Below are 17273 nucleotides of genomic sequence, written 5' to 3' on the forward strand. Positions count from 1 at the left end.
TAAAGATACAGAGCATGTGTTCTGCACCAATGAAACTAATAAATGAAGCAGTTTCTTCACATCATTTTGACTTGTTGCAGCCTGAGGCCCATACAATGACAAAGACACACAACAAAATAAGAGAAAAGAAATCGGTGTAGATTTTTTTCGAAAGATGGACGACCTGACTGCTCCCCAAAAGTGAAGCCAAAGCGTCTTGATCGCCTCCTTGTGGCTGGCTGAGGTATCAGTCGTAAATCCTGCCTCTCCTCATAGTAGACGGGACGTGGATCAAACCAAAAAGTCAAAATACACGCCAAATATATTTTTTTCTCAAAAATAGTTATTGTGATTTTTGGTGGTTCCTATTATTTGATGCTATAAAAACAGGGTGAAATCTGACTCCCCCAAACTTAACCCCAAAAACAGACACACAAACACACACAAAGTGGTTCTGAACAACTCAACCAACCTATTTAAAATCCCTTGTTTCCATCATAATCTTTCCCTAACAACACCCGGACCGCTCCACTTTCTGCCAGGTGGACACACTTTAATGCTTTAAGGAGATCACAGACAAAACGCCACCCCTCCTCCAGCTCATCTTCAGCAGCAGATCTGGGGTCAATTCACTCATCCAAAGTGCAGGCATTTACAGCTGAGAGGATGGAGGTTTTATGTTTGCATTATTAACTGTATTGTGTGTGTGTGTGTGTGTGTTACTCACTGTCACGTGTTTAACTGTCACTGATCCAGAGATTCCGCTAAGTGTTGCTTTTGTGTTTTCTTGCATGGAAGAGAGAGAGAGAGAGAGAGAGAGAGAGAGAGAGAGAGAGAGAGAGAGAGAGAGAGTGAGAGAGAGAGAGACAGACAGAGAGAGAGAGGGAGAGAGAGAGAGGCAGCACACTACAATGGCACCCCACTAGTCATGGGATCAGAGTAAAACCAGTATGATACGTGAAAACAGATATAGGGAAATAAAAAATAAGGTCAAGCTCTCTGATAAAATATGTCTTACGAAGGAATTTAAAAATCATCACTGACTCAGCTGACCTTCTCTCCTCAGGCAGTTGCTCCAGATCCTCAGGGTCCTGACAGCAAAAGCCCCCTGTCCCCTTTGGGAGCGGGCACAACACCTCTGATCTCAAAGTGCGTGCTGGTGCAAGCTGCACTAAAAGGTCAGAGATACAGTTTGGACAGAGACGATGAAGAACCTTCAAGCTAATCAGTAAAATCTTAAAATCCATTCTGGCCTTTTCTTATCACACAGTATTGAAACATAGACATTTTGAAGAGCTGGGTACAGACACTTACCTCAGCCATGCGGCCATGAAGTGAACAGTGGTGCCTGCAGTGATGGCTGAGCAATTCTTATTCCAGTGAATAAGCAGCATCTGTATCCAGTTCTAAAAAAAAAATTACTTATCATTCTGAAATATCATGTCGCTCTTATTTGCAGATAAAGATGGAAATCTGAATTGTTTTATTTATTGTTTGTCTGTTTAGTTTTGCATCTATTGCAGAAAATAGTGTTTAAACTTCTTTTGTCACAGACTTGAGCAGGCACAGACAGTCGGTGCTGCAGGGGGTCATTTTGTTTTCTTTTTAGAAACCACGACAAATCATAAAATATTAGATACTGACATTTTAAACAAATTAAGCAATCATTGTTTCTGATAAAGGTCATTTAAAGAATACTGTATATTAAGTCTATACTTCAAATCATCTTATCATCTGTAGTTGGTTTCTAATTTTAGTCAATTTATTACAAAATGTGTGAAGAAAGTTGAGAGAATAAAGCTGTTAAAGTAGCCCTGTGAAAAGCATCAACAACAGCTAAATCTTAGTTGAAATCAAGTAAACAACAACAAGTAAACAGTCATGAGTCTTCCCCCACACGCACAAAAAACTTCCCCTGAACAAGTCCCCATGTGCACATAAACAAGTTTCTTATGTTTCATATTAACGTCTTCAACAACCTACAATGACTTTTAGCATTGCCAAGGAAGATCATTTACATTTCACACTTACACACACGTGCAAACACACACAGACACACACTCACTTCAGAAGTGTAAGGTCTCAATCGTTCAGGCACACATATGCTGACACTGAGTCTCTCTCAGCTCTGCCAAGGCTGAAGAGGAAAGTTGGCGAGTGCACTCACTCGCTCAGCCTTGTGCCCCCGCTCTCTGACGAGCTTCACTCAATAAACATGCCAAAGTGGGCCAGCGAGTCAATGGCAGTGACATGTGTGTGTGTTTGTGTGTGTGAGACATGCACAAATAACCAGTACGCTGGGTGAGAAGAAGCCACACACATTATTAACAGAATTGAATTTATTGAATGTCTCAAGTCATTTTATACAAAATGTTTTACAAAAACACACATTGTTTCTAAAAAGAGAATAAAACTGAAAATATACTTTTTAAGCTTTTATATTGATATCCTCTAAATTTTAGAGATATAATATAAACCTATATATTTCACAGTGATTTTTTGGGGTTAAACTGCATGTGTTGATCAGTCTTTAAAAGACAATTCCACACTTTTGTGCCCATTTTACTACAATTCCTGTATAGGTTTTCAGAGACAGCAAAATAATCTTATATTGGACAAAAATAAATAGTGACCAGAAGGGGCCTGCACTTCTGGAACATCTGGAACAGCACCGGGTTAATTTCAACATAATTAGCAACATGCTTTGTACGTCACTTTGGACCAATGACTGAAATGAATGTAACGTAAAGAAGCACCACAAAGATTTGTCTTTGGTGCTTCCTTACTGTTTTAGCACATGACCTTGTCTGTGCCATTTACAGTAACTGAATCTACTCTTCTCGTATTGCTTTATTCCCTGCCTCTAATTCGATCAGAGGCCTGAGGGCGATCACTTCTCCGTCATCTGCTCAGATCCAGGCTGTTTCTCCAGACCCGGCTCCGTCCTGGCTCAGTGATGGGAAGGAGGAAGGGATGGCGCCCAGCGGAACAGAGAGAAGTGCGTTTTGTGGGCTCGTACTCCAGCATCGTCTCCAGCAGATTGAAAAACTGCTGGTGCTCGACTCCACGTGACAACAAGTACTTCTGTGAAAACACGCAGAAGAAGCATGTTGTTAGAGAAGGTCAACGTACTTAGCTGGTGTGTCAAAATGTAAAGCGGCCTGGGCTCACCCTCAATGGTTTGCACTTGGCGTTCACGTAGCGTCCGACCTTGGAGCCCTCGTTCCAATCCAGACGCCCTCGGTTGAAGTACTTCTGTTTCCTGGACCCCAAAAAATAAAATGTCAGATGAAAAGAAACACGTTTGTATTTGTGTGGAGCAGCTCTGAGTCCTACCTGCTCCCTTGGATCATCCTCTGAGGAATTGGTCCCTGTATTCTCTCCATCATGGCCAGATGCTCCTTATTGTCATGTGTCTATAAATAAAAACAAGACGTCAACAACATGAAGTTCGTGCTACTTTCAACCTCAAGTACAAGCAGTCATGTGACCTGGAACAGCGTGAAGCCTTCGTAGAATTCGAACAGGATGCAGCCGATGCTCCACACGTCACACGGTTGACTCCAGCCGAGCTCTGTGGGAGCAAAGATGGACCGAACATCTACAGTCAACTAAACAAGGCCGACTGCTGCTGGTTGGTCTCGGCTCTGAATCAAGGTCTCTTACCCAGGATGACCTCCGGAGCTCGGTAGTGACGTGTGGAGATGACGGTAGAGTGGTGCTCGTGGTCAAAGGTGGCGCTGCCAAAGTCCACGAGCCGCACCGTGGTGTCGTTTATTCTCCTCTCGTTGCACTTCTGAGGAAGACAGGGGGGGGGGACACGGTGAGGGCCGTTGTTATAATGTCACTGAACCCAACAATGTAACGCCTGAGATGTAGGAACACAGCAGCTCTGCTGAAGACTCATTGAGATTCATTGGACTAAGAACAAGCCCATGAGTCTCTGTCAGATCCATTACACTCTATTTTCAGAGCCTATTAGTAGTTTTGGTCATTTTTACAATAAGAAGTCTCTTGAGATATTTTATCAACGCCTTGATGGAAGTTTCTTGAACTTCATTCAATCAGTTGGACTCAAAATTGAACTGTTTAGATTTTGTTGCTCAAAGATCGAAAGGTCAAAGTCACTGTGACTTTGTGAACATGATATCTTGAGAATGCCCCAAGAGAATCTTATAAAATGTGTCACCAATGTCCATTAAGACTCAAAGATTAACTGATTAGGTTTGGGTGGTCAAAGGTCAAGGTTGCTCTTCAACACAATGTCAGCCGTCGGAGAATTTCTTCAAATTTTAAAGTTGTCATGTGGGCAAAAAGAACAGTGATTCGATTTCAAGGAGGTGATTTTACTAGATGAAAATTGATTTAAAAAATGTTTTCACACTAAGGTCAAATACACAATCCTCAGTGTGTTTAGATAAATATGTGAGTGCCTATAAAAGGGAACACATGTGGGTGGTTCACAGGTTCTGCTGAGACAAAATTTCTATCTAAATGGGCGACTGTAAAGCGACCTCTCCTTCTCCTCGTCGTATTAATCCACGCTTATTCAACATCCTGGTTTTCTGTTTCCAATCTCCCCCTGAAGGTCCCAGCCTTCATGCATGCATCTGTTTCTAACCTTCTCAGCGTTGTAGATGAGAGAGAACTCCGAGTTGACAAAGAGGATGTTCTCGGGCTTCAGGTCGGTGTGAGTCAGCTTGTTGTCATGGAGAACTGCAGACAGGAAGAGGAGGGGGCGAAAGTAGATTTTAGATTCAATAGCCACCACCCTCCTGTGGACAGGATTTCAGTTGGATCAAAATGTTAAACATAGATTTGAGGTGAAATTCAACATATAATGGAATAGTAAGTAGAACTGACTACGCCTTCCCACTGATGAAGCACTGGTTTAATTAAACATAATGAAATCACTTTGCTATTTACTCCTCTGGACTGTTTATATTTACTTGATGAAATATTGATCTTTCACTACTGTCTGTCTTTTTTTTTTATCTTCCTGCCACGAGTGACAGTTCAGCTTCTCTTTAATTTACTTTATTTGACAGGGACAATTCGTATTACTAACATTTCTTAAAAGATGTCAGAGTTGGCCACAGAGGTTAATTTTCATCTGTTTTTATCGAGTTTTTAGAATCTAGTTTCTGATTCACTGTATCTTAAATCTTAAGATTATAAGATTTACTATAATACCGGTATCTTACACTTTCTTAATTACTGTCTCACAACCTGTTTATAAAGTGTTTCTCTTTCTCTCAGCAGCAACTTGAATCATTACACAGCCGCAGACCAGTTCACCAGTTACCAAGGTTCTCTGCCGAAGAGCCCTTCAGCAAAACGTGTATTTTTAAGCAAAATTGACAAATGTAAATTGGTTCTAGCCTCTGACATATTCGTATTAATATAAATATATTTAAGACGTGCACGACATAGACATGCGTGCCCTCAAGCAGCAGCTCCCCGGTTTGATTCCCCTCAGGGGATTTTGCTACACGTCATCATGTCATTCAGCTCCTCTTTCCCTGTTTCCTGTTTTTCTCTACTGTCACTATCTGAAGGCAAAAGACCAAAGATAAATATGTGAATATGTGCTGTTTTTCTTTTTTCATTTACAACAAAGTAAATATTCTTAGGTTGTTGATCATAAAAAAAAGAAGCAAAAAAATATCATCCTAAATTTAAAACCCTGGCTGTGTTTGTCACCGTAACCTGGCATGAAATGAGAGAATGTAAATGAGGAACACATATTCCACGAACAACTGTGAATAATCTGCTTACTGTCACCACTGACTATGATGCAGCGGCACCAGAGAAAAAGAGAAGTGGTGCTTTGCAGCCGGAGCTGTGCACACCGGACTCACAGCTGACAGCGTGGCAGATCTGGTGGGCCATGTGTCGGATCTGCTTAATGGGATAAGGCAGGAAGCTGTTTGCTTTCAAGAAGTCAAACGTGCTGAGAGACAGCAACTCGAAGGAGATGCACACGTGGCCGTAGTAGTTAAACCAGTCCAGCATCTGCACACAGTGTCTGATGGGAGGAAGGAATACAGGGATGGAATGAATTAAAATAAAAACAGTAGAAACATGATCTCAACAAAGTGATTACACAAATCACCTTTTGTTGAGTGGATCTTTCTCGATGATCTTCTCCAGCACATTGATCTCCAGGTTGGCTGCTTCCCTGTATTTCTCCTGGTTCTTAATGATCTTTAGAGCAACTTGACTTCCTCCCCTGCATTTTAAAAAACTACATTCCAAATCTGAGCAGATCAGACATGTTGAAAATTTGTGCAATGTTCAAGGCTATAGTTACCTGTTGTAGTCCAAACACTGTACGACTTTCCCAAAAGTCCCTTCACCCAAGGTGTCGACTATCTCATCTGAGTGGCAGATTGAGGTGAAACAGATCATTACCACAGGAGATCTTGTTTTCATTCAGGCAGCCAACTGCTCTTGATCTGATACTCACATCTGTCCTCCAGGATGTCCCCACTCTTGTAGATCAGGTGACCGTTCTCAGTGTCCCTCTCGCTGTCGACCTCAGGCTCGGAGCTGCTCCGCTGGAAAACAAAGTCAAACTCAAATGTGCGACAGGTGGAGCAAAAGAAGTAAAACATCAGGGCAGAGATCAAGCTATTTGTGTCGCCTCCATCACTAAAAACAGATTGAGTAACGTTCTGACCAAGGGGCCTTAAAGGGCAAAGGTCACCAGCTGGACTTAAGTCCTGACTTAGAAGATGAGTCAAACTTACAGATAAATACACACAGTGAAACAAATCTGCACGGCAAGGCTTATTATTTCATGCATTACTTCAGCGCTGCATCAAAGATTTGAAATCAACCCTCTGAGTGTGAGCTTGTGCATTGACATTGATCACTGTGACGAGAGCTGGTTTTAAAAGAAGCTAATAAGAAATGTCATATGATGTCTGGTTTTCGTCTGAGGAGCAGTGGCTCTATTTCCATCTACATTCTGAGACTGTTATTAATATCAGAAGCTCAGCATGTGCTGAGGAGACACTTAAGTGTGGGACACGAACGGGACCGTGCACAGAAACAAGCAGTGGCCCAGACACACACTCAGTCTGCATGGGATCTGTGGGTCGTGGAGCTTGTAGACTAAAAATGTAATAATGTGGTGTCACAGCATGGTGCAAATGTCCAGGTCAAACGTCAAGCATGATGCAGAGGTGACAGGGATTTGTGCAGAGCGGTGCACACACACATGCACAGAGAATTGAAATGTGGATACTTACAGAGAGGCAGAGGCAAATACAGTCCAGGAAACCCTTATACAGAGAGTACAGCTCGGTCTTTCCCATCATGCTGAGAGGACGGAGCGAGCTGGCGTGGAGGAGGATGGAGGGAGGTAAGGTGGAGGAGAGAGGCAGGTGAAGCAGAAGCAGCACGAACACTACGCCACGAGGAAAAGAGGATGGGACAATGCAATATTACAGCAATTACGTGAAAAGTTTAAAAAAACCGAGAGGACATGGAGTTATGACGGAGTAAAAAAATAGCCTTCGGTGTTGTCAACGGATACCAGGAGTTAGGCGGGACACATCTACACGTTCCAAGCACAGAACTGACAGGAGAAAAAAAACACCTTTAAGAAGAAGAAAGAAAAGGGAAAATCAAACAATGGAGAAAAGAAAAATCGAGGTCAGCTGGTGTAGAATACAAAAACAAAAAGTGACAGACAGAAATGAAACGAAAAGACGGGAGGAGGAGGGCGGCAGGAGAGAGAGAGAGAGTGAGCGAGCTGAGACAGATGCTAATAATAAACCTTGGTCACAGCCCCCCCGAGAAAGTCTTCAGAGGAGAATCAAGATGTGGTGAGGGGGAGCGATGGAGGGGAGAGAGAAGGTTGGGGGGGTTCCAGTTTCACTCAACTCACTTGCTCTCTCTCTCTCTCACACCTCCTTAACCCGCGCAGCGTGTTTTGCCACACCTGCCCTGCTCTGCGTGCTGCACATACCTCTCCACTCACTCACTCTACACAGGAACCACTCAGAGAACTCGTATAAAAGATTTTATTTTGTAGTTTGTGTTCTGAAGGACACGCTCCTCGAACAGAGACAAATCTGTTAATATAAATCTTTGCAGAATAACATGAGGTCAGCTCATTATAAATATCAAAACTACAAACGGTAAAAAACTGTGAAAATGTTCATCTGAAAAGCTCAGGAAGTTGATACAGGTTATAAGTTACATTAACAATGTCAATTCATGCTGAATACTCTTAAAACTGCAGGTAAAAAGTTTTTAAAAAAACACAATAATCTCAAACATGTCAACGAGATGCAACAAGCAATTTTAGGAAATGATCACCAACAAATCATGGGACTATTTCTGTGTTATGTCGTATTGAATCCAGAATTATGAACCTGAACAAATGTCAGAACGGTTTGGCGACGGTTTCCTCGTTACAAAGTCTGCAGCACATCTCTGTAGTTGGATCCAGGTGTTATCCAAATGTCGTCGTAAGGTTTCCGCTGCTTCACACGCACTTTCCTGGCCGAGGCAATCCCTGCACGCAAGACACACACACATCAAGATTCACATAATGAATATATCAGTTATAATCAATGAATGTGATGAAAACTAAGGTGCACAAAAAGTCCCACACTCATAGATATCAGTTTCCTAAAGGTTGAAATTGGTGAAAATGGCAAAAAACACATGTTCATGAAAGTGATGAAGAAACACATTACAATTGAATTGTTTTTTTCCTGACCCAAACTGCATCCTTCCACTAAGGTTCATGGAAAACCATCCAGTACATTCTTTACAAACAAATAAACAAATCATACTCTGCTTTCTAACTCATAACACATATTTTCAAGCTTCTGTTACTAGATACTTTTAAGAAGAACGCTTTAAATAGGAGATCATTTCACGAGATTCTAAAATACAACCAACCTGTCTTTCAAAAGAAAACATGGTTTTGGCCAGGATCACATTTCAGACGTCTACAGTAAGTGAAAGTGATTTTTTCCCTCTAAACTTCTCACGTGGTTCCAGAAGGATAACAGAAATCGACAAAGACTTGCTGTCCCTGAACTGGGAACTGTATACAAAGAAGATCAAATCTCCACCTAAATAACCTGCTGCTGACACCCTGATGCCTCAGTATTAATAAACTAAATGTGTCACAATGTATCAGGCAGATGGACCCAACCAGTACTTTTACTTTAAAACTATACTTTGCTGCCACTACTTCTGTACTCTTACATTAGCAACATCTTCAATGGAGGATTTATAAATTGATCATTAAGTCTGTTTATTAAGATATGATACTTATACTGATAATAATAGAGACCTGGCTTCTTCTCAACTGGGCGTCAGATCTCTTCACTCACTGACCACACACTAATTCAAAAGCTTCCTCACGTGCTGATCCAGCTACATTAACACAACTTCAACATGAGCGATGAGATGCGATGACAACTGAAACTGATCCTTTACCCAGGAGCTTCTGAAAAATGATGCTGACAGTCCGGCGGTCAGCCTCTGGCGGCAGGAGAGACTGAAAAAGCACAGGTGCAGATTCATCCTCATCCGGCAACAACCTAAATACAAACACACACACACACACACACACACACACACACACACACACACACACAGACACAGACACAGACACAGACACAGACACACACACAGACACACACACACACACACACACACACACACACACACACACACAGGCACAAATTCATATTTTTGCATCTAAACATATCAAAAGAAAAGGTTTCTGGTTAATAGTTATGATGCATTCACGTTACCCTGGAGACTCTGCCGCTGATCTCTCCAGAAACTCGTCCACCACCTCTGGGATGTCCTGCAGTACTGAAACAGACCTGGAGACAATGGACCTGCCACCACACACACACACAGACACACAGACACACACAGACACACACGTGAATATATAAGCCCAACTGCAACTCAAACACTTCACAAGTCTTTGTTTCTCACGTACCCTTCTTTCTCCGATGTTTGCATGGGCGAGATCTCTCGAGATCTCTCCCTTTGGTCGGAGCCCTCCAGGCTTAGCGTACCCAGGCCTGGACAGACACACACACACACACACACACATTCACACTATTGACGACATTGCGTTGGCTTAAATTCATTCCCTGGAGGCTGCCGTAACCTTTAACCATAAGTGATACATGCCAAACCCGGACCTCTGACCTCTGTCTAACCCCTGTGAACGCACAAACCACTTTAGCTTGTGCTGAATGCAAATGCAGTGCAAAGGACAACACCCCCAGTTAAACAAAAACGAGTCCCCAGTCAAATACTTTAACATTTGTCAAATTTGATTTCTAGGGGCTCAGGTTGTGAAATGTTATATGTATTATATGTTTGTATTAGCAGCCTCATGGTTTCCTTTACCTGAAATATCATTCTCTTGTTCTTCCAAATCTCTCTGGACCTGGATTCACACACAGACACATCATTGTTATTATTCATTTTGTCACGCCACCACACAAACAAACAAACACTCCTCCACACCTCTCTGCGGCTGAGCTCCAGTCTCTCCTCCTCTCTCTCTGACACCTCCACCATCTCTCGATCTCTCTCTTTCTCAGAGTCCGTGGAATCGGGCCCTCTCTCCCCGACCTGCAGGTCCGAGCCGGAGATTGGCGTGATATACGCCGCCTGTTGCCATAGAGACAGCACCTCTTCAGGCAAGACTGTCAAGGGAGAAAAAAAATGGCTTTTTGGTTTATTTTTGAAAAGGTTACTGTACCTGAAACCTTTACAAAACATGCAGTCGCTGCAGATGAGTCGGAGGAAAACGCAGAATTAAAACTGACACGTGTTACACTTGACATAAAACAAAATAAGAACAATTTGGAGACTTCACCCTCAATGGAAATCACAACAATGAGACTTTTTGAATGAAATCCACTGGGTTGAATTTTACAGGAACCTTCTGCTGCTGCTGTTTATAATAAATATTCAGAAGTCAGACTGTTCCCTGTTTATGGGAATAATGCTCAAACATGAGAGAACCTAGGAAACCAAAGGATTTTTATTGAAGGATAGACATAAATAGTGTATGTAGATATAAATATTAATTCCCGGAAGTGTTACATTTTGTTATCGGGATACATACTGCATAGTTTAAAGTTCTTTTTTTTGTGTAGCTGTTAGTGATATAGTGACATGCGAGGGAGCCATCAGAGACGCAAGGCTGTAAATATCTACCCTGTGCCTTTTTGACTGCATACTTGTTGTGTACTTATATGTCACTTGAGAACTCAATATGTTGTCTACTTATATGTTGTGTTACACCAGGGTTCAGAGAGAAATGTCACATGTATGTGGTCGGTCATCAAAATGTACCAAACTGCACTGATCCATGACATGAAACACTTAACATTAAACACTTAACAGTTAACACTTAACAATTTGTTGCAATACACTACTAATATAGCTTAATATTTTGTATCCGTGTTATGTTGTTAATCTGAAACGGATTGTTATTGCTGCCTGACTTTTATATCTTTATGGACTTTGATCTCTGTGAGGTTTTCATTATTAAACAAAGGTTATATAAAAAAAAAAATAATTAAGAAAAATAAAATGTGATTTGTAGTTTAAAACTTACAGTATAAAGAATCTCATTAACACCTGACATACTCCTGGTATTCAATTAAATGATCTAAACCTTGTTTTTGTTGGTTGCAAACACAATTATTTTGATGTGTTTGATTATTTATAGACTGTAAACATGCGTTTTTATTTATTCACTATGCATTATTATACAGGTTTTACTGAGTGGGTGAAAACAGTGCTGTGTTACTGACAGGTGCAGGGGTTGTTGAGGAGATCAGCAGCAGAGCGAGTCTCGAGGGACGAGGGCGTTGGGCGAGGTGCACGTCTGGTCTCAATCAGAGGGTTGTCGATCTGCTGCTGCAGCGCCCCCTGGGGGATCTGCGTCTCTGGGTCGAAGAAGACCAGCTGCCTCTTCCTCCGCCTCCTCTTCACCTCTGGAGGGGGCACTTCCTGTGTGACGGAAACATTTCAAAAGTCTTTAAATCGTAAATAATGTTTTAATAAAGAATGATATGTTTCAACCTCCTTGTTTCGTTTTAGTTTAGTTCTTTTTGAGGACTTTCTTTAAATGCTTTGATTATATTGTTTATTATATTGAATGTGAGATGGGGCAACATGCAACAAACAGAAAACAATTCATCAGTGATTTATATTCATAACAGAGCCCAACTGGTGTTTAAAGGCTAATGAATCAGCCTGTGGTAGTTTTTATACAAAATACACACGTGACATAAGCGATCAATCTTAATATTGATCCCTCACATTAAGCTACTATCAATATGACAGATCACCCTGGACAGTTTTTATCTCTTTTCATAAATAATTCACTAATCATAGACCAAGCTATTTACATCTTGTGGAACCATTATAGAAGAGAGAGTGGCACCACATTCTGTATCTCGGACACAGAAGCACATACCTGGAACCTCCAGCGGGACCTCGCACCTTTCACTCTGGACGACGGCGGCGGCGGCGGGAGGACGGGCCCAGACACGGGGGTGATGTGGCCTCGGGGGGGTCCCGGCCTCTCCTCTGACACGGCAGGCTCTTCCTTAGGCAACAACGTCGGTTCCTCACCGGAGAGAACGGTGGGCTGTAATCTGACACAGGGGTAGAAACGCGGTCAGTGGATCTGTGGGTGTTTGTGTTGATGTTTTCACGTCTATACGTCCGGATGAGTTACTCAATAGTGGATCCTGTGGTCTCCTTTGTCCTGTCTTTGTCCTGCTCTTCATCTCCGACTCCCCGTTCCATCTCCCTCTCTTGTTGTTGTACAGGAAGAGAAAACATCGTTATTCAAGGGTCTCTTCTTTATTTTCATTTCAACTACCCACCCTTATTGTCAGCCTTGTGTAGGGTTGCAAAGGGTTGGAAAGTTTCCGGTAAATTTCTGGAACTTTCCATGGGAAGTTAAGCTCGGGAATTTGGGGAATTTTGAAAAAAAAAAAAAAAAACTACGCAAATTAAACGCTGAGCAATAAAAAATATCATTCAAAACTCTATTTTAAAGATGTATGGAATGCAGCACAGGCTGCACGTTGAATTTCAACCCTCCACTGTGCATTCTTCCATCACATGCACAGATAACTCCCAGCATCCTGCACACTACAGCAGGGCTAATTGAGGCCTGCTGTAGTGCATTAGTGTTTTTTTACAAACTTTTTTCTCATCTTATTCTACAGAACAATGCCACGTGCACTATCTCATGTGTGGAGAGATTTCACCCCATCCAATGTAGAAGGAAAGGCTGTGTACATAAATACTGTGCAAAGACCTATGTTAAGAATGACACAAAGATGCAGAAGCATATAGACAAGTGCCCAAAGTTTCCTCAGGGCTCAAATCAGACTATGACAAAACAAAATGTTTATATTTATGTCTGTATATTACAAGGTAAATACAGTTAGTATAAATATACCCACAACATTTCCAGTTTATTCCCGTTAATTCCCGTATATTCCCGTTTATTCCTGTATATTCCCGTTAATTCCCATGGAAAGTTTCCAGCTTTGAATATTCCCTGAATTTTGCAACCCTAGCCTTGTGTCATGGGATGAAGGAGCTCTTAGTTTCCTCACACACCTTCTGGAAAGTGATCTGCTTCGGCCATGAGTAAGTCAACAGTATCTAGATCCTGATCAGCAAGCTCCACCCCCTCAAACTAGCATTGAGAAAAATAGAAGAAAGACGAACGCAAGTGAAGATCAGTAAAATATTTGACACAAAAACGTAAATATCTTCACATTCACTTTGACAACTGCACCTCTGGAATGGGGATGAAGCGAGGCGCCGGCTCTCTGAGGGTGATGGAGTCTGGAGATGAAGTCATGCCTGGGGAATGAAAGGAAAGAATGGGTCGCATTAATCAAAAGCCACTTTGCCGTTTCACAGCTGCACAGCCCACCGAAGCCGGCAGGGGAGGATACAACTAATCAGGCTGCAATTAAAGTGCCAAGTGAAGTACAGCTGCACGACACATCCTGACATCGCGGCATCAACATCGGCCAATTAGGAGGAGGCTGTTGACGGCAGCCCGCTCTGCCCCTCTGCCACGTCCTGACCCACGGTCTCCGAGCTCCGTCTGCTCCTGTGACCTGTTGACCTGTGATCTCCAGACATGTTTAGTGTGTCATTCCATTAAATGTGATGTAATAACTACCTTTATATGGCATCAATTTGTTATATATTTACTGAAAAATTTACATCTGAACAACACAATCGCCACATTTTACTTGTAATTGTATTTCGCCATGATCACACGGCCCCTGAGAAACTGTTTTCACTGGCTGAGTGGGACTGTACCCAGGAAGAGAAAATGTATCTTGATGTTTTCTAAATACATTTGTGGAGACAAGCTGTCACAGTTTTTTGATTTTCTGTAAATCATTAAAAAACTGTATGTGTATGTTAATGAGTGATGTATAAGCATACAATATGAGAGTTGTCTTAGTTATTTTTGCCTTCCCACTACTTTTCTATTTTTGTTCCTGCTGCAGTGACCCGGTGCCCTGAAGAGATCATTATTTTCATGTCATTCCCCACATCATGTCATCCTACCAATGTCCTGTGCAGCAGCAGCAGCAGCAGCAGCAGCAGGAGGTCGAGGACGAGGACGAGGACGAGCAGGAGAAGAAGAGCTGCTTTGTTCAGAAAGCTCAGAAGAGGATTCTCTCCGATACTCCTCTCCAATCTGAGGGACACAGGACAGGCACAAGGATTCATTCTGAATCGGTTAAATAATTTGGACAGATTTACAAATTCGTTCATTTCATTCCCTTATTTTGGTGTTTGATACCTGCATCAGTGCACCGGGACTCGGCATGGCCTCCTGCATGATCATGACTCCGAATAAAGGATCCAGAGCTCCCTCTGCCTCCTCCATGAGAGACAGACCATCCGGGAGCAGCAGAGCTTGTCTGAGAGACAGCAACAAGGATCAGGAATGAGCGTGTTTCAAACAGCAGGAAAACCTGTAAACCGTTGAGCATCTGCTCTCACCTGTTCTGCTCCTCTTGATCAATTTCCTTGGACTTCTTGTGTTTCACCAGCTTACCCACGATGGTGTGAACTTCCTCTAGATGAACACCAAGTTCAAGAGTCAAGAACCAGCGCACTGAGCCACTGGGCCCTCCAGTCCAGTGTCATTTCTTACCGAGGAGAATAGCACACTGGCGATGGTAGACCTTGATGACGCCGTACTGCAGCTGGGAGGACAGGTAGAGGGAGAAGCGAGGTCGGGGCAGACCAGGTCGAGGAGGCGGGACTAGCTGCAGCACGTAATTCATGATGTCATCGCTGCAGAGGGTGTTAGTTCCAGAGTAAGTGGAAAACTCACAGAGCAGCTCATTGTCAAATGTGAAAGTGAAGTTAAAGGACTCACCATGTGCTTTTGACGTTCACTTTTAGGAAATCTCGGCGAGTAACTCGGATCCCTTTGGTGGCCACCAGCCTGACAGAGGCACAGGACATGGTTATGAGGTTGTTTCCTATTTTATTCATTTGGTTACAAAAGATAAAGGGGGATTAAATAATCTAAACTTCACTAGAGATTGGAGCCCGGCTGAATAATATCGATAATATCAGCCAATAAGAGCGTTTCACAGAGGTATAAGGCTGCTCGTATGAATAAAATGCAGAAAAGATGTGCATTAATGTGTTTAATTTAAGCAGAAAATATGTTTATTATCTTGATTCAACTTCTATATATTTGGTTGTATTTGTGTTCATAGTGATTTTAAATAAAGTTGATGGTTAAACTGTAAAATATCTACTATATAAGCTGAAGACCTGTACTGTCTACGACTAAAAAGTTTCACTTATTTTTCTTTATCTTGAGAACCATTACCAATATTATTCTGAATTTACACTTTTAAGATTTTAAACACAACACAATAAATGAATGAATAAAAACTGCAATTGGCCAACTGTGATTGGAGACTTCTCCAAAGCAACTTCTCCCTCAACCACAAACCTCTCCTGTATTTATTCATAAATTACAAATTCCTGGAAGTGTTTTATTTTGTTATCGGGATACATACTGCATAGTTTAAAGTTCTTCTTTTTGTGTAGCTGTGAGTGATATAGTATTTTGGTTCACAGACGCTGATCATCACCAGGATACAACACAAACACTGAGGAGACACCGACTCTCACCTCCAACTCTCCATTACTACATGTGATGTTAATCCTGTGCTTCCATTGAATAACTTGCTCTCTGAAGATACTTTCTGCACTTTATTGTTTTTATTCCTAAGGCTTTAGTGTCTCATTTTTCAACTGAATCTTATGACCGGACTGCAAAAAGCAAAAAGTGTTATTTTAGTGATAAGTTCATCTGCAGGTTACTTTACACCTTCCAGACCATGTGGATTTCTCCCCTTTAATCATCACGTAGCTTTTGAACTTCACCTCATCTTCAAAGTTGTTTTCTTTTCTAATCCAGACTTCAAAGTCTCACATTTATTGTTTTGGCTTCAGGAGTTTGATGTGTTTTTTTTTTTTAAATCTTTGCCACCTGCACCTGCACCCTCCATCTTTTTTCTCTTTAACACACTTTCCTTTACAAGACAGAGAATCTAAGAGTTTAAATGTGAAATCATATGACAAGTACTGTAATAAAGAGTCACGGAGAAGAAGCAACATAGAAGTAAAGATCTGTCGAGTTTGTATTAATTAGACAATAAGAAGATCATCTCTTCAGAGGGATTTAACTCCAGCAGACACATGATGCTACTTATCAGCATTTTCATGAATTATAAAGTTTATAACATTTATTCTAAAGTATATTTTCCCATATTAATTTTCGGGGGGAATAAATAAAGACTCAACCATAATCATCCGCCCGGTTTGAGACGTTTCTCTACTAAAAATGTAGAAAGTGAGCAGCAGAAGCTATAGCTAACAGGAGAGGCTGCTACAGAATTTAACTTTAGCTAAAATAGGATTGGATTTAAAAGAGTTTGATTGAAAGTTTACTCACCAGATTGTAGAGAAACATCCGGTCTGATGCGTTAGCACCGCGGGGTAGTAAAACATGTTCAGTGAATCAGATCAGAGCAGATCCAGGTTCAGGAGTCTCAGCTGCTGGTTCTGATCAGAGACGCGTTTAATCCGCAGTGAGTCCGCGGATCACTACTGTCCGTTTATATCATCTTTGTTTCGGACACGCTGATTGGTCAGAGCCGCTGTCAGGGGCCGGAAATAAAATGTATTCTGGACAG

At 41.8% G+C, this 17273-nt stretch overlaps 2 protein-coding genes across 2 annotated transcripts; both read right to left on the bottom strand.

Annotated features, from left to right (window-relative positions):
• Nucleotides 1-2880: 2880 nt before the first annotated feature.
• Nucleotides 2881-7304, bottom strand: clk2b (CDC-like kinase 2b). The gene is made up of 11 exons (XM_061081629.1): nt 7236-7304; nt 6449-6539; nt 6293-6359; nt 6095-6211; nt 5841-6007; nt 4601-4695; nt 3646-3775; nt 3471-3553; nt 3316-3395; nt 3151-3241; nt 2881-3063 (listed from the first exon to the last, which is right to left on the bottom strand). Exons 1-11 carry the CDS (start codon nt 7302-7304, stop codon nt 2881-2883), a joined length of 1173 nt encoding a protein of 390 aa, XP_060937612.1.
• A 1101-nt stretch (nt 7305-8405) lies between these two features.
• Nucleotides 8406-17088, bottom strand: LOC133014540 (meiotic recombination protein REC8 homolog). Its single transcript, XM_061081806.1, has 17 exons — nt 17033-17088; nt 15434-15502; nt 15206-15348; nt 15052-15127; nt 14849-14969; nt 14733-14743; nt 14611-14627; nt 13817-13884; nt 13632-13714; nt 12473-12653; nt 11805-12003; nt 10504-10685; nt 10384-10423; nt 9965-10049; nt 9768-9857; nt 9448-9551; nt 8406-8509 (listed from the first exon to the last, which is right to left on the bottom strand). The coding sequence occupies exons 1-17, from the start codon at nt 17086-17088 to the stop codon at nt 8406-8408; spliced, it is 1629 nt and encodes a 542-aa protein (XP_060937789.1).
• Between the last annotated feature and the right edge of the window lie 185 nt (nt 17089-17273).

The sequence above is a fragment of the Limanda limanda genome, chromosome 11 (assembly GCF_963576545.1).
Source record: "Limanda limanda chromosome 11, fLimLim1.1, whole genome shotgun sequence".
Lineage (NCBI taxonomy): Eukaryota > Metazoa > Chordata > Actinopteri > Pleuronectiformes > Pleuronectidae > Limanda > Limanda limanda.

Coding starts and splice junctions, on each gene's coding strand:
- LOC133014540 (XM_061081806.1), bottom strand. CDS start 17,088: ATGTTTTACTACCCCGCGGTGCTAACGCATCAGACCGGATGTTTCTCT. Junction 13,715..13,816: donor GCTTCATCCCCATTCCAGAG/GTGCAGTTGTCA, acceptor TCTCAATGCTAG/TTTGAGGGGGTGGAGCTTGC. Junction 10,686..11,804: donor CCTCAACAACCCCTGCACCT/GTCAGTAACACA, acceptor CTCCCTTGACAG/TCTTGCCTGAAGAGGTGCTG.
- clk2b (XM_061081629.1), bottom strand. CDS start 7,304: ATGATGGGAAAGACCGAGCTGTACTCTCTGTATAAGGGTTTCCTGGAC. Junction 6,212..6,292: donor CAGTGTTTGGACTACAACAG/GTAACTATAGCC, acceptor TTTAAAATGCAG/GGGAGGAAGTCAAGTTGCTC. Junction 4,696..5,840: donor GATCTGCCACGCTGTCAGCT/GTGAGTCCGGTG, acceptor TCCTGTCTGCAG/TTCTCCATGACAACAAGCTG.